The 20887-nt window shown below is 37.5% G+C and overlaps 1 protein-coding gene across 1 annotated transcript in view; it reads left to right on the top strand.

Annotated features, from left to right (window-relative positions):
* Nucleotides 1-1713: 1713 nt before the first annotated feature.
* The window catches only part of LOC124061065 (inactive N-acetylated-alpha-linked acidic dipeptidase-like protein 2), a 466730-nt gene continuing 447556 nt past the window's right edge, over nucleotides 1714-20887 (top strand). Inside the window, exon 1 of the mRNA XM_046392589.1 lies at nucleotides 1714-1804. Within this exon, the coding sequence (XP_046248545.1) occupies nucleotides 1734-1804 (71 nt within the window). The 5' untranslated portion in view covers nucleotides 1714-1733. The remainder of the gene's footprint in view (nucleotides 1805-20887) is intronic.

Raw genomic sequence — 20887 nt, 5'->3', positions numbered from 1 at the left:
GAGAAAGTCTGCACAGGAGGAATGTTGGGATAATGGAGGAATTAAACAAATGCAGGATTCAGGACCTTCACCCAGAAGACCAGTGCTTGTGTGCTGTGTGAAACTGTTCACTGTTCAAATTAATGTGCTGGCTTAGACATCAGAAATAAATGATACAAAAAAAAATATGAATACCCATACTGAGTGTAGACCTTCAGTGCCTCATCTTCACCACAAGATTGCAACTGTAACACATAAACTGCAAGCAGCCTACACTGCCCCTGAAGATCCTTTGTAGGCTATCACATAAGAGATCATTTTACATCCCATTCACTATTCAACTCTATACTTCAAGCTGCAGCTGACAGAACACCTGGGCTATCATTTGTTAATGCAAATGCTGAAATTGCCATGGGGACATTGACATGGCTGGATGGCTAGATAGTCTTTTTGTTTGTTTTTGTCTGTACGCAACATTACTGACTTTGAATCTTGCTAGTGAAATGTTAGCTTCCTGGCTCACAGCTGAGCCAGAACTGAGCAGATCAGAAATACTGTGTCTCCTTTTGCCAAGACTAAGGTTTGTCATATTTACTGGAGTGGTGAACAATGTTTTCATTGCATGGAAACCTTATGTAATGGAAATACTGAAGTGTGAAACAGAGTTAGAGCTTTTGAAAAATGTTAAAATCTTTATTGTAAAACACCTGAAATTATACACTGATGATCTTGATTCGTTTTTTCTTTGTTGGTAAAAGGTGAGAACCTGAGCCTGTTTCAACTTTATCTGTAAGACCACTGCATTTGGTTTCTTCTCTGGGAAAAACTCTATGGTGCACACTGCCGCAGCCTAAATGTGAAATACTTGTGTTCTCACTGCAACACCTGGTTTGGGCTGGCCTTCTAGAAAACACTCCCTCTAAAAAAAGTGCTAAAGCTTGACCATAATGATAATAAAATCCTCAATGATAATTAATGCTACATTCTAATGGCACATTTTTAATTTGATTCTATAAGCTTCCTGACATTGTTGATGCTTGTACACTTTATTCCATTACCTCCTTTCCACTTTGGTTTTATGTTATAATTTTATGTGGATCACGTTCAGTTTTTTTCATCATTAGTGTGAGGGACCAGAACGGTCTTCCCGAATAAAGGGATCTAGGCGAGTTTGGATTCAAGTGAAAGAGGTTGGAAACAGGAGGCAGCAAAGTGTCAGGTGCCAGTAAAAAAAAACAAAACAACTTTTCTTTTCCTGTAACACAAATACTCTAAACACAGTCTGAGAGCAGACAAAACACAAGAACAAAATGTCACTAGCATAACCTCACAGCAGGTTATAGTACTTCCCTCCCAGCCCTCCAGAAGCTGAATGAGGCTCCCTTAAATAGGGCTGCTGGTTGAGCCCAATTGGATGAAACCACTATTAAGGGGATCACCAAAAATCATAATGGTCCATACAGCATTATTAATCATAACAACTCAACACCAAAATAAACAATGCACTATTTCATTTTCTCACACACCATATATTCACACGTCACACAATAACTTTGTACAAATACTCCATAACCAACATAATAAAGAAATACAAACAACCCTGAGCGCAGTGGGCCGCGCCCCCTTGCCCCCTGTTCGATAAAGTCCGCCCCTGCAGCGGCGCGCGCTTCCGCAGAGGAGCAGTGGAACCGGACCGGGAGTGCAGATGAGTGTACGTGAGTGTATGAAAGACCAGAGTCTTCACAAACGGACAGATGAAGAGTGGGACGAGGATGGGTACCTCACTACACGCCTGGATGCTAGACCGCGGAGAAAACTGTCACGGGTGAGTTGTGGTTGTGGTGAGTGAGGGACGCAGCGGGCCGAGTTTCTGGCGCAGAAGCGTCCATGGCGCACGCCACGCCAAACATGTCACCAAGTACTTAAAATATGTACACGCTGTTCAAGAGTCCATCTGTGTGTGTGTGCACCCCGCGTGTACATGTCCAAACAGTCTTTATGTCCCGCGTCATCACAAAGTGCGCGCGCTCACCTTCTCACAATTAGATTAAAAATTTCATTCTCCTGAAGGGAGCCTTACATTTTGAAATTATTCCTAGTCTTTCTATGTGTTATTATTTTCTTATAGTTATGTGATTCTATTGTACTTCGTTCACATTATATATATATTACATATTTTCTTTTAATTTTTTAGCTTGTCCTTTTTTGCTCAACTTGATATATTGTGTTGCTCTGTTCCTAATACTTTGGCCTCAGATCTTTGCTGCTTTTGACCCAAAGCAAAGATCAATAGTTCAGTGGAACATTTAATGTTTCACAATGGATTTCTCGTATTAAGAGTGCGATTAAGCAAAATCAATACTTCTTTATCACAGGTTCAAATGAAAACATTAATCCTAAAGCTGGCCTGCATGAGTACTGTGTACTCTGTCACAGTGGAACAAACACAAGACATATGCTGAAAGTTGAAAATTCCACTGCAGTTGATCTTATAAAATCCCTAACGTCACCATCTGTGTCACGCAAGACAGGGAACATGAGTTTGTATGGAGTCGTTTCTGGAGATAAAGTTTATTCTATTACATTATTCTGAGTGATAAGAGGATACTGTGAAGTTCTGCCCTCTAGAAGCTGCTTTTCTCGTCATTTTCATACCTACTTGGGTTGTTCTGTCGTCTATAGTCATGCTAGCAGCCCTGTGAGGCTGATATGCTCATTGCACTCTTGTAAAGAAAGTCATTTTGTGACTTAAAAACTACAGACTTCAGCTCTATCAGTTCTAAGTTCTAGGGCTGTCATCCATCAGTTTTACTTGGCCTCCAGTTGCCATTGATCCAGGCCTTTCACAGACCCATGGATTTATTAGCATGCAGCACTGTTTAGGCACGTTCATAGTTTCTGCCTCTGTGTGTCATCATCCACCCATGTCCTTGTGGACCCTTGTTCTCTAGTTAGAAAATATATTCTCCACTCTAGCCCAGTTGGTGGCACGTACAACACTGGCTGGAGACCAAGAACAATAAGATGGGTGGTTGTTTGGAAGAGAGGTTGGTCACTAGATCTACTGTTTTTTTTGCATTTTTGATACTCTTTCACGTGCTTTATTTTTTTTTTTTTGTTTGAAACGCATATGCTTATTCTTACTGATGCTTAAGTTGGTTGGTAAACAACATTGTTTTGCATTAACAATACCTACTGGAGTGAGATGTGGAGGGCAAAGTGTGGATCAGACAGCATTTCCCCTCACTTGCCCTTAATTTCACCTGTTCTCTATTGTAATGCTTTTCCTCCCACTTACCCTTGTTTTGTTCTTATCTTGCCTGAAAGGTTAGCCACAGTATTTAAAACTTTATTTTCAAAGCAATCATTCCTGGCAGTTATGGTAACATTGCACATCCTTACAATTGCTAAGATCTCAAAATCAGGTGACATCTCTAGAAATTGGTCTGCAGGTCAGGTACTCTGATGTGTATACAAATCCCCAGATCACAGATGAATGCAGATGAAAACTTCCTGCTTCAACTTTGTACAACCTTCTTTGCCATTATTGAGGACAACCTTATGAAATATAAGGATTGTTAGCCATGCTCACTTTGAGTTTTATCTCAGATAACGTGGTATAATAATAAGTAATCTGGCAAAGCTTGTTTACGATATGTATATATGTCTAATCTCTTGTCCTTGTTATACCACCATATCCTTGGCTCTTCACAATTAGTTTGGCTGTAATTTTATCATGACCTATAGACAAGATAGCCAAAAACAAAAAATACAGTGCTTTATTAGCCTTGTATTGAAAAGCTTATGCTGAATCCTCAGTATATCTATGAATAGAGACATATGGTCTTGGCTTTGTCTGCTTTAAAGACAATATCTTGTGCAAATTCAATTATATATACTTGTATAGATATTTAAAAGCATTAAAACATTTTAATGTAAAATTTAAATCAGGTTCACTCTCATTCTTTGGTTCTGCCTAAGACATTTTTAACCGAAAGTAATGATACGAGTTTATATCTAACTAAAGTAAGTTAAATTTCATTGCATATGAGCTCACGTTAGATACAGATATATATGTTTAGGGAAGAGAGCAGGAACTTCAGCAGTTCTGTCAACATGCAGCTTCTCTTCTCAACACAAGGACAGCCTCCTTCCCTCCTCAGGTGCTGGGTTTCTAGGCACTGCCGTCCGTCATCCCGGTCAACATCACACACCAATTCTCCCACAGGACCAGATGGGACAGGTACAGAATATCTCTGTCAACCCTGACACACAAGTCACCCGAGAGGAAAAGGGGAATAAGACGTAGGGAGAAGATGGTAACGATGGATGGGACACAAACAGACAGAGAGGGAGGTAAAGTCCCCAGAGAGGAGGGTAAAGAAAGCATGAGCTGCATGCGAGGAGGTATGATAAGAGAAGTGAGGAGATAGGAGCTGAATGAATGTCAGGGAAAGATGTATAATGTTGTCGAGGTTTAGAAGACGATAGGCTTCAACTGTGGCACTGAGGCTGATATATAGGCCCAATAGTGTCATTATGTTTTTTAAACTTTGAGTCCAATCTGTGTCATAATGCTGCCGACTGACTAATTTTACATTTCTGGTACAGTGAGTAAACATTACTTTTTAATCAGCTACTTTATTTCTTAATTGAAAACAAAGGCATCTCCAATTTCATTTTGCCCTTTATAATACTTTTTTTTATGGCTCTTGCCGATACATACTTCCAGGAGGTCAGTCAAAACCTTCTATATGTGCAAACCTCTTTTCCCCTAGCTTTACCTACTGTCTACTGTCTATGGAGATAATCAAATCTTAATGGTTTGTTTTTTGTGTTTTAACAGACCCTACCACAACTTTTCACCTCCACGTACGCCTCAACCTTTCACCTGTTTAGATCATATATTTGAAGAAGGCTGGTTCCACGATTCATTCAGAGCTATTTTTAATAATAACCACTCTTTGCTCATTAAACTTGAGGATATTTTTACGCTTTCATACGATAACATATTTCTGTTAAATGAATTTCTTTAATGTTATGAAATCAGTCAGCAAAGTGGAGAGGACCACTGTGGTCAAAGTGCCCTGAAGTGCCATTCTCCAGTAAACTGCATTCATCTTCCAATCATTTCTATTCTTGTGTGTGTGTGAGTGAGAGATAGAGAGAGAGTGCTTGCCTGGGTGCAAGGTAGCAGTGAGAGCGTGCAATGGAATTTCATTTATTTGGACATTTTCTAAACAGATAAGCAGAATATTGTAGAATGTCCTGATTTCATGCAGTAAGTATGAAGATGCATCCAGTGCATCTTGTTGGATGCCAACTGCAAAAAAATCCCAAAAGAAGAAAAAATAGATGGAGGCGGAATAGCAGCAAGAGGTCCTGGGTAAATTATTATTATTTTTTTTTTATTAGTTAACAATTTTCTATCTTAATGGCAGGGTTACTTTTTTATCATACCATAGCCTAATTAGCAAGCTAATTAGCGAGCCCAGAGTAACTCATGTAGTTACAGATCTAGGCAGATGCTACACTTTAGAGATGAAATATATATATAAGACTTGAAGACATGCATTCAGAAGATTTGTTATGTTTTACCAAGGAATTTGTTCAATTGTGCTAACTTCAGCTGTACTAACTTGGCAATCTTGGCTAACTTCTGAAGAAGCACAAAGTAGTTTTGAAAGAAGCAGAGCAGCAGAATGCTGATGAGCTCAGAGGATTTCGCTTGGTTGATAGCAATGTTGGTCCAGGAACATGTCCATGTACATCATGTCCTGCTTTATCATTGAGACCAATCTAAATAACAGACAGTCCTCTTAAAGAGTTTCAATGAAAATATAATCTTCATGACGTAAGGAATTATTATAACTGTTGGTTTAGACTTTACCTAGCTCTTCCTAATCAGTGATAAAGATTTATTTTCCTCGAGCCAGAGTGGGTGCACAACAAAATTAGAGTAGGTAGTCCCCTTCATGCTGCACACATTGAATATAGAACAGGATAAAAAAAAAAAAAAAAGAGTAATATATATATTTGTTTACATATACACCTATACACACGAGAAATAATTCTGCACATTTTTTAAATATATTTTGTGTGACCAGACATTAGCTAGGATCAGACTCAAATCCAAGCTGGGCTAGCAAAGTTGTTCTTACTCTCCTCCCACGGAGGCCTAGCTTCTGGTTGAACAGTTGAAAGGCACCATGCGCTTTATTGCGCATTTAGTCAACATATACTATCATATTGCTGGAAATTCTCTCTAGAAGACAAAATGTCTCAATTTCAGATATGTTTCTAAAGACTAATTTCCCTGATGGTTAATCAGGAAATTTGAACTTAAACTAATTAAATAAGTGAAAGTAAGAAGCCACTCAGAAAATAGTCAGAACTGAGCTCAGTGTAATCTATTCTATTAATCTATCATTTGAAACTGTTAATCACATTCTTCTTAACATCACAGACACAACAGTTAACCAGCATTGATAACATTAGTAGCAGATGTTGTTTTTTTATGAAGCAACCGTTGACTGAAGACACAACACTTTGTTGCAGATTATGTCAGTGAGTAATATAAATGTGCACTGTAGCAGCCAAGCCTAAACTTAAAGCCACTGAGGAGATGCATGGACAGGCTAACACATGCTCTCTGTACAGTCTGACTTCCACTTAATATCTTTGATGGAAGGTTTATTGCTTACCGTTAAGGTTCTTCAGTGTGTTACATGTAACAATTCATAACCATTGGCTGTCCATACAGCCAAACATTTCACAAATACAAGAACAACAGAGCACCGTTGTTCACACACGAAACTCAAAGCAAACTGGACCAATGTGACGTCCTACATACACTTATATCCAGACATGGCTTCGTCAGAGTGGAACATCCTTTCCTTCACAGTCAGTGAAACTGTATTCAGATTGATTGAACCACCATTTTAATGACTAGTGGATAATTAACTTCAAATATAAAAACATCCTCAATAGGTTTGCTCCTTTTCTTCCTATCATCACTGTGTGCTGAATTTACCAACGCAGTTTTTGTTTTTTGATGTGACTAATATACCCACTGCAACTTTAATATTTAAGACAGAAGGTCACAAGGTGCAATGCCGTACAAAAAACTGGCATAATAGACACAGGAGCTGTCAGCAGGGGGCTTCAGCAGTGTGTCTCTGATGGCTTTGGAGCAAACCTAAAGGAGATGGAAGTATAAAGAGAAAACAGAAGTTATCTGTCTATTACAGAAGTTATCTGTATATCTATCTCTATATATAGATATATATATATATATATATGCACTCCTTTAGTTTTCAGTGGCTAGTGGGTAGATAGGTCCCTGGGGAGGTTAAGAAGAGGCATACATTTATGCTAGAAAGACAAAGCATCAAAAGGAAAAGAAGAGAAGACAGGGAAAAAGACGAAACATGACAGAGGTAGAGGAGTCATTGCGAAGTGTCTCTGAGCTGTCAATCATGGCAGAAAAACCAAATGGCTTGCTCTGAAGCGACCTGCAGAGGAAGAAGTAGAATGGAAATGAGGAGGTACTGTTTCCTGCAGCACAACAAATGCTCTCAGAATCTTTTAAATTAAGTTATTGGATTGAAGCAGACTTGTAACAGATGTGAGGTTAGTTCAGGTCAGATGAAACACGGGTAAAAATAAGAATGTGGGAATGGAAACTGAAATATGAGGTCTCTGGAGAGTGGACTTTGATTCATCTGGTGTACACACATCTCCAAATGAAGGTTAATTTTGCATTGTGTCGGCTGCATGTTCATAATAATAACTCTGTAAGTTAATAATATGCCAGGGGTGTGTTTTCATTTCATTTCTGCTACTCCCAAATGGCCTGAAAAAATAAACCGATCAATAAATTAAAAAATCAAAATGAAATCATTTGCTTTAAGTTAATTAGTAAAACATAGTTAAGCAGCAACACAGTAACAATACAGTTTGTGAAATAGTGACAAAACAATTAGATTCACGTACATGGCCACAAGTTGTACAGATTTGTTTGGACCGTTTGAACAAATTTTTTTTTTAGGTAAAATCTCCACTGTCCATACGTAAGATACACTGAGTTTTACCTGAAGATTATATGTTATCAGTATTTCTTTCCCTAAGCTTAACTGAAGTGAATCCCACAGATTATCTCATGCTTCATGAAACTAAAAATATCTTTTCCTAACTATCTTCAATGTGCTTTTATTGCCGAAACGTATATACAGATGTAAACCCTGGACTCTGGTGTGATAGTCCTGGTTGCTCTTAACATGTGTATAATCCACTCCTTTAGTAGAGTTTCATTAAGTCAAAGAAATGTGGTGCAGGCACAAAACATGAGAAAGGAAATGCTGAAAGACACACACACACACAAAAATAAAAGTGTTTAGTTCACAAGCTGATATGATATCATGTTAAGTATGGGAGAAATAACCTCAAAACTCTTGTTCAGAAATGTTACAGTGCCTTCCATTAGCTCAAGATTCTATTTATCTCTGATCGTGATGCAACAAATGGCTGAGAGCCTCAGTTTGTATTGCAGAACTTGAGGAAATTTGTAGTCACATCACTCACATTGCAATAGTCAGCTGAGTCTTGATCTTAGCAAAAACCTGTGAGACAGAAAAAAAAGGCACTGTTTCATTTACCTAATGAAGACTTTTACTCCATTTTAAACCTTTATTATTTAATTGCCCCTCATTTTCAATCAGATCTGTCAGGATCTGAAGTTTCTTTGATTTATTTCATGTTTTATTTTATAGATTTTCTCCAATTGTGTCCTGTTTAACTTTTCATTTCCTGTCTTTGTCCGTTGTCCCTCTTTTTTTGATTGTCTGCTCTGTCCTGATTGTTTTCCCCTGTGTCTAGTTCTTATTGTCTATATATACCTGCTCTCTCTTTGTGTGCTTTGTCAGTTTGTCTGTCTTCCAAGTACTTGGTTTGCTCCCCTCTGTGGCCTTTGTGTTGCTTGTGTTTGCCTTTTTGGATTTTTACTTTGTTTTTGCTATTGTTACCTGGACTGCCAGCTGCCTTTTCCTTTCATCTATTTTCTTTTGAGTAAGTTTTATTTCATTAAAGTTTCTTTGTTCACCTAATCCAATGTTGGAGTCTGCATACTGAGTATAATATCTTAATTTGGAATTTGTTTGATTCACTCAGAAATGTTCTTCCACATTAAACATGAATCGCCTACTTGATGCTTCCCCGGCGCTCCACTGAGTGATGGTCCATTACCTTCAGTCGATGCTATGACTTGTTTTGGCCTTGTTCTGGTCACACACAGCTGATGTCATCTGCTTCTGGTGTTTGTTCACTGCAGTGGATCTTTTTCTCTTCTCCTACAGGTCAGGAATGAACACAAATGCTTAAATTGTAAATGTGATTCCTGTTTGACTTTTTATTCAGAGGGGCAATGTTAACTTTGTTTTTTTTATGTCTCACAAGAGATTTAGTTTTGTCCTGCTAGAGTAGACTTTATTTCTTATCCTGTACCTCCGTCTGTTTTCCTGGCATTTGGCTAGTTCATACCTTCTAAAACATCTTCTGATACTTTTATGCTAAATTTACAAGCATTGCAGGATATACTGTTATGACCTGTGAGCAAAAACAAGCAGACACATAGCAACATTAACATTTCACTGAGTTTGCATTTCCTGCCACACTTTTATCAAATAATCACATCACCCAAATTTTAACTCTCACTTGGTTGACCAGCTTGTGAGAAAAATATGTTCCTTCAGCTTGAATGCTCAGCCTGCTTTACCAGCCGCTCATTTACTTTGACAATCTGTCACATTGCATTGGGGAATCAGGATAGTTATGTCAGCATGTGCAGACCATTCAGGGTAATACGGCTATAAACTGAATGTCTGAGCAAGATACAAACTGTTGTAAGTGGGAGAATACTCAAAAACTCCCCTGGTGCTGAATAATGCCAACAATATAGCGATCCTTCAATAGTAAGTTTGTTTTGTATCAGTCTTGGCTAAACTATGTGACACACACAAAAATCTCAAAGTCCTCATTTGGAAGAATTTTAAAATGAAAAATTCAAACAAACGGTCAAGTCTTAACTGTGACTGTCACTGCAATGATTAACAGCACACAGGTCAGCAAACTGTCAATCTCACATTTAAAAAAGGATCCCCAAGGTACAACAATGTTCGATATTTGCTAACTTTGATGTCTGTGACGAAACACTTCGCAACAGTTAAGAACCAGGCCATCAAATTAGAAAATCAAGCTGATGAAATCAAAGTAAAAAAAACCAAAAAAAAAAAAAAAAAACAGGTTGCTTCTACGATTTATTAATAGAAAACAAGACCACCAACAAAGTTAGCAAATTCAATTCAAAATTTTAGTCAGTGTTCTAAGAAGAAGAATCAGCTTTATTGACAGTATATATTTTTTACACATACTGAATTCGTCTTCTGCATTTGACCCATCCTTAGTTGAACACACACATGCAACACCCGGCAAATTACATGCAGTGAAACACACACAGGAGCAGTGGGCAGCATCAAGCGCCCGGGGAGCAAATTGGGGGGTTAAGTTACTTGCTCAAGGGCACATCAGCTGACTAATGGGGGGAGGGGGGAGCATTTAATATGCTGGTGATGTAAAAAGTGTTTCTGTTGAGTTAATATGTTAATAACATGTTCCATTGATAGAAAACATTTCAATATGTTAATTTTTCTGACAATTTTAGAATTGCTTTTATCTTCAATTTTCATTCTTCTTCTAGACGAACTATTTTAATCCAATTTACTGTAATTTAGTTTGGTATTAATTCTAATATTCATCTGGCTGTGCATCCTTTTTCAGTCATGTTTTTGCCTAATGATTAAAAAAAAAATAAAATAAAAAATGTGAATGCAATCAGTGCTGAGCAGGCACAAAGGTTCAAAGCCGGTTTCATTAAAGTGATACTTGATCCAAAGCCCATCTTTTATTTATTAGACATTCACTCCCTGTGATAGCTGTAAAAAAAACTTTGCAATTTTTGTTCTTTACAGAGAAAGGCAGCTGTGGTGAACTTGAATTCATGTTACTGTCAATGAAATTCAATAATAACTAAAGCTTGCCAAGAAACACCTCAAACCAGCATAATTTACTTCTCCACTGTCCATACTTTCAGTACCCTCAGTGTTTCCCTTAGTCATATCTTCACAGGTGCACACACCTGTTAAGCCCATAGTTATAAGTGTTGTGCTGTGCATTTAAGGAGCACCATTGCCTACTCATTCTTTTGTACAGTATATACAGTGGCTTGCGAAACTATTTGGCCCCCTTGAACTTTGTGACCTTTTGACACATTTCAGGCTTCAAACATAAAGATATAAAACTGTAATTTTTTGTGAAGAAACAACAACAAGTGGGACACAATCATGAAGTGGAACAAAATTTATTGGATATTTTTAACTTTTTTAACAAATAAAAAATGAAAAATTGGGTGTGCAAAATCATTCAGCCCCGTTGAGTTAATACTTTGTAGCGCCACCTTTTGCTGCGATTACAGCTGCAAGTCGCTTGGGGTATGTCTCTATCAGTTTTGCACATCGAGAAACTGATATTTTTGCCCATTCCTCCTTGCAAAACAGCTCGAGCTCAGTGAGGTTGGATGGAGAGCGTTTGTGAACAGCAGTTTTCAGTTCTTTCCACAGATTCTCAATTGGATTGAGGTCTGGACTTTGACTTGGCCATTCTAACACCTTGATATGTTTTTTGGTGAACCATTCCATTGTAGCTTTTGCTTTATGTTTTGGATCATTGTCTTGTTGGAAGACAAATCTCCGTCCCAGTCTCAGGTCTTTTGCGGACTCCATAAGGTTTTCTTCCAGAATGGTCCTGTATTTGGCTCCATCCATCTTCCCATCAATTTTAACCATCTTCCCTGTCCCTGCTGAAGAAAAGCAGGCCCAAACCATGATGCTGCCACCACCATGTTTGACAGTGGGGATGGTGTGTTGAGGGTGATGAGCTGTGCTGCTTTTACGCCAAACATAACATCTTGCATTGTTGCCAAAAAGTTCGATTTTGGTCTCATCTGACCAGAGCACCTTCTTCCACATGTTTGGTGTGTCTCCCAGGTGGCTTGTGGCAAACTTTAAAGGACACTTTTTATGGATATCTTTAAGAAATGGCTTCCTTCTTGCCACTCTTCCATAAAGGCCAGATTTGTGCAGTATACGACTGATTGTTGTCCTATGGACAGATTCTCCCACCTCAGCTGTAGACCTCTGCAGTTCATCCAGAGTGATCATGGGCCTCTTGGCTGCATCTCTGATCAGTCTTCTCCTTGTATGAGCTGAAAGTTTAGGGGGACGGCCAGATCTTGGTAGATTTGCAGTGGTCTGATACTCCTTCCATTTCAATATTATTGCTTGCACAGTGCTCCTTGGGATGTTTAAAGCTTGGGAAATCTTTTTGTATCCAAATCCAGCTTTAAACTTCTCCACAACAGTATCTCGGACCTGCCTGGTGTGTTCCTTGTTCTTCATGATGCTCTCTGCGCTTTAAACAGACCTCTGAGACTATCACAGTGCAGGTGCATTTATACAGAGACTTGATTACACACAGGTGGATTCCATTTATCATCGTTAGTCATTTAGGTCAACATTGAATCATTCAGAGATCCTCACTGAACTTCTGGACAGAGTTTGCTGCACTGAAAGTAAAGGGGCTGAATAATTTTGCACGCCCAATTTTTCGTTTTTTTATTTGTTAAAAAAGTTTAAAATATCCAATAAAGTGTGTTCCACTTCATGATTGTGTCCCACTTGTTGTTGATTCTTCACAAGAAATTACAGTTTTATATCTTTATGTTTGAAGCCTGAAATGTGGAAAAAGGTCACAAAGTTCAAGGGGGCCAAATAGTTTCGCAAGCCACTGTAGATAAAAGTATCCAGACATACCTCCTTATGGGGCTTATCAGGGGGTTGGGCTAGGCTCTTTACTTCCAGTGAAATGAAATCTTAATACATCAGCTTACCAAGACATGTTGGACAATGCTATGCTTCTAACTTTGTAGCAACAGTTTGGAGAAGGTCCTTTTCTATTCCAGCATCACTATGCCCCAATGCACAAAGCAAAGTCCATAATGACATGGTTTAAAAAAAATAACATGTCTTAAGGTCCCTGTGGGTGTAATAGTCAGCTGTCCCAATACGTTTGCCTGTATTCAAATTAACAAGGACTTATTGAATAGAGGCACAAAAGCACATTAAAGACATTTATTTCATCCTTCTTCAAGACAACATATGTAATTCTTGGCTGAAATTGCAGTGAATTTGAGTAAAATAACATTTAAAGGTTGAGAGAAAAAATACTCAAAAATCACAGTCTTACCATCTCTGATTTTGTACCAATTCACATTCCAGTGACTGATCTCTGTACGTCATTAATAATGTCACTGTGAAGGCAGAGTAAGAAGGCAAGAGCATAGGTGCATTTTTGGTTTCATGATTAGTTTTGCAAGACACACACACTTTTCTCTGTTTTTATGTTAATCACACAGTGTAATCAAGACTGGATGGTTTAACTGCCAGTTTCGTTTTGTCTTCAGTCAGCTATGAACATGATTGAATTGCTTTACTCTCAGTGAACTGGAATGAGAGCCTGAAACCACTGTCCATTTTCTATATATTCAATCAAGAATTTTATTATCATTAACCTCATGACAAGTAGCCTTGGGCTTGTACCACCAAAGCATAATGTGAACTGACTTCAAGGAGCTCCTGAAAGTTTATGGGAACTTGAAGCTGAAGTTGAAATCTACTTGTATTTTTTATGGGGAGGGGGGGTCATTTTTGTTCCAGGGCGCTTAGTGGATAAATCTTATCTGGCTCTTATCAAAACCCCTGCTTTTAGAGCAGTAGATCATTGCATGCTATTTTTCTCTGATGAAAACAATAACAAGACTTCTGTATATGCACAGCTCTCATTAAGGCTGATTCTCCCTCAGGTTTTTTTTTTTCTTTTTGTTGCACCTCATTAAACTGTTTTGTCATTTAAAGCAGTACACTCCATTGATGTTCGTTAGTGTGAAAGAGAAAGTAAATGGCGATTGTTACATCCTGACCTTTATCGTATTTATGGACCAATGTACTACATCAATAACACAAAGAGAACAGTGGGCAGTAATTATTGGTTTATCGGACATTGTATACACAAGTCATTTCGCTTTCCTGTTTTGCTGTTTGTTTAAGTAATGATTAAGGTTTGAGGGGGCATAAAACATGGTCATGTCAACATGACTGCTGTCTTCTCAACTCATCAGTTTAGGAGCATTGTTGAATGGATTGCTCTGCATTCAATCAGTCAGCCTTAATATTCAGGGGACCGTTTAATGAGAAATGTTTTTGCCTGTCATTGATTGTAAACAAAATTAGAGAGTGTCGTGATAATTGCAAAGACTTATCTGTTGCATTGAAAGCCATGACCTTATTAGGTGAGATGGCAAATTCTCTCTTTACTTTAGGCTTTGGAAACAGACAGCACAACAGCAGAGGTGCAGTGGTGTGTATTTGATTGCACACCATGTACAAAGTCTGTTAAAAATGAGTGTGTTTTTTTCTGTGTGTTTTAGGCTTATGATTCCTGGCCCACTCAGTTGCAGACTGCAAGTAGTCCGAATGCCTATTTGTTAAACAATTTATAATCCCTGGTTTCACAGCATGAAGTTTCTGAAATGTTGAAACTGGAACACATGGACATTAAATGCCAAGCCAGCAGTCAGTTTTGCATTTGCTTTTGTCCAAAGCAACTTACTTAACGTGTAGCCCAACCATACAGGAGTTAGAAATGGAGCTCAATCAAAATCGCACTACAGCCATTTGTAGTGAAAGGTTATTGCCGGTCATGTCACAGTCTTAAGTCATCTTTGATTGGAGCTCCACTTTTGTTCCCTTCATCACCTCATCCCTTAAGGTAGTGTCTAATCATAGGCAGACAAAACAGACACCGGATCTTTGGGAGAAGCAATGTATTAAGAGTTTTAGTTTTGCACTTGTATAATGTTTGATTGACTCATGATGGACAATTTCAAAAAATAATCCAACACAAAGCAGCAGAACCAGATATATTTTCTGTTTTAATTCATGCCTTATTTTTCCTTGTCCTGTGGCCAGATGCACAAACGTCTGTGCACATTCAGAACACTTAGATATATGTTCAGATTTGTAGAGCTTGCATATGCCCAATTTTGTTTTGTAAATCTCAGACATTGTGAAACACTTGCACAGTCATAAACAGATGTTTAAACATCCTTAAACTTCTGTTAGCATATCGATACTTGTGCCCGCCCCTCCACTCATTTGACCTATAAATGAGAAGAAGGTGAAAGAAGAAAAGTGCAATTTAACTGATTGTCTTGCATCAGTGAGGTCCCCCTACTGCATCAGAACAGCTGTCATTACGCACAGCTGCGGCTGTTTAACACCACTAATTCATCGCGTTTGTGTAGTTTGTTTGTTTGTTTGTGCATCACAAATTGGTATAAACTACAAAGCTCATTAATGGGTGGAAATTATATTTTGAATGTTCATAAAAAAAAGAATGATTAAAAATAAAGACTTGCAATTTTTAGGTTTATCTAAACAGTATAATGCACTTACTATAAGTAATTGGTAATGATAAAAATTATCACTCATAAATACAGTTGGGCCCCAGTCACTTTCGAACCAGTACTGGTATGTGGAACTCTAAAGCAGTGCCCAACTCTTTTTTGGTATTTGACTCTCTGTAATAAAAACTATAAAATTAATATCAGCTGAAGAAAATAAGTGACCAAATATGTTTTAATACCGGTATTGCATTAAAGCAGGATATAGTCTGCCTTATCTAAAGAAGTAGAAACACAAACTTTTTATCTGTCTGTTATGTTGTTGTTGTCACTATCACACTGCTTGCATATTGTAGTAATGCGTAATTCATACTATTGGTTCTGTACTTAGATTTTGGACATACTAAAAATCTCAATTATTGCTTTATTATCATTAAAATCCCTTTTGGTGTAATGGTCAGGTGTCGTAATACTTTTGTCAATATAGTGTACCTTGGTATTGTTCCATATATTGTTCATGGTCCTACTCCTGGTCATAAAGAATATTCAAGCCAAAATCGGACATCAAAATCCATTGTTTCTTATACCTAATTTCATCACAATATTTGAAGTATGACTTTGAATATGTGAAGTGGTGACCGATGATGCTGTGATGAAATGCTTTGTGGATGTACTACAAACCAAGTAAACCTTCTATCTGTCTGTCAATCTTTCTTAATGTGTCAAACCCCCTACAGTACATTTATAGAAATAATATGGCAGTTATACATTTGACAACATGTTCTTTCACACAATAGTTTCAAAATGTAAATGAGAGTTGTCAGTTGTCAAATAATAGCTTAACAATGGCCACCAGTGCTGAGAAAAAAAAAAAAAAAAGTTTAATTTCAGGATTTTAATTGATTGGTAGGTTTGGAGAAGTGTGATAAATATTAACATACCGAATTTCTTATTATCTTTATTTTAATACACAATATATAGTCTTTCTTGTTTGTCACTTTTCTTGTTTGCAAGAATATTAACTTGCAGCAAAATGATGGCCTTAAGTCCAAGGCCTGTAAGCTGAAAGACAGTATTTCCAGTAACCATGAAGCAATAATGGTCTGACCTTGCCTCGAGGAAACCAGTGAAAGCCAAGACTTTGTCAGTTGGAGAGATCCTCATCCAAAGAGACAAGGAGATGATTCAAACCCTCTGCTTCATTTAATGCAGAGTTGACCACCGACACGCTCACTCTGTTTGACCCTCCTCCATTTGACACTCAAGAGGAGTTAGTCGCTGCCATTAACACCCCTCTTCTCCAGCAAATCAAACTAATCTGAGCCACTACTACTGATTAACTGGTTTTAAAGCTTTAATTAAAGCTCTGTTCACTATTGACAGCAGATGTGCCTGTCAATAATAAGTTAACGCAGGCTTATTGTAAAAGGCCTTTGCACATGAACAATATAGTATTATTGACAGAATGAATGATGAAATTGACACTGACGGGAAATTAGAAAATGAATGTTTTACCCGAGAGTTTCAGTCCAGGCTCTCCAGGAGCCATTAGTCAAGGGGGGTTTTCACTGACATGTCGACTGACATTGACTGGAGGAAGTGTTCACTCAACGATGACAGTAATAAATGTGAGCCCACTGAAGCACAATGTTATTCAGCTCCACTGCCCAGTTGTTTTATAAAAGGCATCTGTTTTTATTTATGCTCAGACATTATAGAGATTTAAAACAGGATGAAGAGGGTGCTTAAAAATCCAAACCGTCATCTCCATAATCTTCAGCTCAGTAGGTTCCGCTGGAGTGAGAGAATGAAAATTACAGCCTGTCAGGCATCAATGACATAGAGAAATGGGAAAATGGTGGACTTTTTAACAGCCTTTCATTTTAGATACCCACAAAGGCAAAAAAAAAAAAAATAAAAAAAAAAAAACATACTTGCAGGTCCATTTAACACTGTGTCAGGCAAGGTCACTCCCCCTTAGTTAAGTTTGCTGGGAAATTGAACCTACATTTTCTTAGCTGAAGATGAAACAGCACCATAATTTAAGTGGAAGCTTAATTGAGCTGGGATTCCATAATGTAAGCATCGTAAAGGTAGGTGTGCATGCTCCAAAGCTATATAGACAAGAACATTCATAAGCATGATTTTTTTTAAACAATGGTGTTATTCAGACATCAAATTACTTCATCAACCAATTAACTTAACCAACCATTGATTACTAATTCTGTAGGCGACTGCAGAAGTGAGAACACACATCAAATTCAATAGATAAACATTACACACTTTTAATTGCAAATTATAAAAGTGACGATCAGGACTTTCAGTCAGGACTGCTCATTCAAGTTGTATGTTTGAGCTGAAATTGTTTTGGCCCTTCATACAATGCAAAAGTTCTATATACACTGAGTGATACGTTCGACTATGACCTAATATTATTTGGATTAGATGAATAGACTAAATAAAACAGTTCAATAAAAATTATACAGATAGGTTAGGATAGGATAGGAATTAATAGGATAAATTGGAACTTTAAATTTCATCTGTTCTATCTAGAAACCTGGATCAATTTACAGGTGTTTACTTTTGTGATAATGGCAGAGATAATAAACTTAAAACAGCATAGCTTATTTAATTCAAATTCAAAACCTGCACTATACGTAGGGACGACTTGTACGCAACAATAATAATAACCATATAGCAGTTAAAGCTCCAGATATCCAGATGTTACCGAAATGGGTCGTTGTAGCAGCTCTCTCTCTCTCTCTCTCTCTCTGAGCTAATGCTGTGAGCGAGTTCCATAGACTGACAGGATGGGACAAGACGCTGCTTGGCTCGAGGTGTTCCTGAAATCCTGATCGAGGTGATGAGCTTAAAATATTGATATGATATGCTTGGAGGTGTATTTGAGGAATTTTGACTTGTTTACTATCTGTTAGCATTAGCTGTCGGACATTCCTTGACTGCTCTGTAAGTAGACCACGAGGCTGGAAAGAGAGAGGAACAATTAAGCTAACACAGGATCGTTTATCAACATACAGACACATTATTCTCTTGGTGTAAGATAATTAAAGATTATTGTGTACATTTATAAGGACAAATATTAGATTTTTTTGTTTGGCTAACGTGACGTGAAATTAACATTAAGTGATGACAGCCAATCAAAATAAAACAAATTATACCCTTAATATTATTGAGGCGACTGGATGTAAAAGGATAACAGTGACAGGACTGTAATCTTTCTGGGGTTCATCACAACAGGACTGACTTAACACTGAAATCAAGATATGTCTGTTAATATTACATAACAGAAATATATCCTGGATAGAACAGGGTGCCTGGTCAATTAATCAAAGAATGCGTGCCAACTAGATCCAGGAAAAGTAAAATTTGTACACCAAATTCTGTCGTGTAAGTACAGCAAACCTAATGAACATGTACCTTGTTTATGAGCAGTGGTTGTGGCCATGGTTGAAATTAGGCTTTTGACTTTAACAACCATTCTGGAAAAAAGAGAAGAAATCAAACAAATGCCTCTTATTACACAGGAAGGTCTAAAACTTGTTCATTTTTATCCAACACTGTTCAGATTTACTTGCTTTTAAACATGGGAATGTAGACTGAAGCAGTTTCTATGGACTTGTGAATTGACCAATCCTTAGAGTAGTGTTCCCAAACTCTTTCTGTCATGCCCCTCTTCAGAAACTGAAATGCTGAAATACAAAATAAGATGAAAACTCATTTTTTGTGATTTTTATTTTTTCACCTACATAGGTCATATTCAGCTAGATTCAATCCATATTTTTCCAGTGGTCATCCATACCCTCAGTCACTCCATGCCCTACCTCTTTCAGAACTGTAGCTAGTATTCGGGAAAGCACTTTTTTTCCCTAATGCTTTTGTTCATTACCTTATGATGTCAGTTTCCACTAATGCCCAAATTACCTACATAACTTAAAAACATGTATTTAAAATGAAATGGCAAAAGCACATTATGAGCACATTTCCTCTTTTGCCCACTAAATCAAATTGTCAAAGCATTAAATTTAAAGTCATAGTGTCAAAATGCTCATAAAAATAACCTCTTAATATTACCCCCTATATGGAAGTTAATGCATGGTTCCATGGTTCAAGGCTATTTTTATTCAACTGCTGTGACTGAAACATCTGTGTGTGTCATGCTTAGTTACTACATCTGCCAGACTTTTATAAAGACTTCCCATGGATGTTGACATAGGTGTAGATAATATGTTAATGTCACTGTTGGCATGCTGCCTGAAAGAACTGAAAGGTACAGTCACTTTACAAGGTTGTAATGTACGTTTTACAGTCATCTCATGGGTTCCGACACTTTTACCATCCACAAACTGAAGCTGGTTGGTTTAGTTATCTAAGAGCTAAGTGAGAGATTTATGCCTTCAATTTGAGGAGTTCATATGTAATCCCATTGAATACAAGTTATGAGTAGGAAATATAGAAAGGTTTAAGGTGCAGTGATGGCACTGAGTAATTTTAGTGTCAACTTTTAGGTGATTGAAGTCTGTGTCATTATCCGTTCCCATTTTATGGGTGACCTTTACAGCTTTTCTTGTACCAATTTTGCAATTAGCCTCTGTCTTTACATACTGTCTGTCTGTCTTAAGTAGCACCTAACTGATCACTTTGGATTTTAGAGATCTGTTGAAAATGACGCATGTATCAACTACTTGGGGCAACAAAGCCTTGGGCAGCTACTCTGTCAGAAATGCATCAGACAAAGAGCAACTTGTTATGTACGATGACAACGCTAACGCTGAAAAGATAAATATGTTCAATATTCACTCCCCTTTCTCTGCCAGCTCCTAAAGGAATATTTATTTTTATTTCCTACATGATATGACAGTTCACCCCAAACTCAAAATAATACATTAATAATCCAAATAATCCTTATTCCAGAGAATCCACAGACCTTGTGAGCAGTTTCATGGGTGAATTATTCAGTATTATTTATATAATATTTTCTCACTACAATATTTTTGATTTTGGGGTAAACTTTCCTTCTAATTGTTTATCCACGTTTTAAATCAATTTACATACAACACTGTTGACCATATTACTTGCCCTACTGAGAGACCACAATGCACCATACAATGTTCCATTACACTGTTTACATTTTGTACATTATTACATTCACTACAAAGTCATGTGGACAGTGCTGGTGTGCCGTAACAATTACACTCAAAATATCTTCACAGAATTAAATATACTATGTTGTAGCTGCTGTTCAGTGAAGGTCTAATATAATTTAAATTTCACTTCAAATTCCTGTAGACTTCAAATCATACTGATGATTAATCTGAT

This window comes from Scatophagus argus, chromosome 6 (assembly GCF_020382885.2).
Source record: "Scatophagus argus isolate fScaArg1 chromosome 6, fScaArg1.pri, whole genome shotgun sequence".
Lineage (NCBI taxonomy): Eukaryota > Metazoa > Chordata > Actinopteri > Scatophagidae > Scatophagus > Scatophagus argus.
Note: the sequence above shows the minus strand (reverse complement) of the source record. Positions and strands in the feature narration are given on the sequence as shown.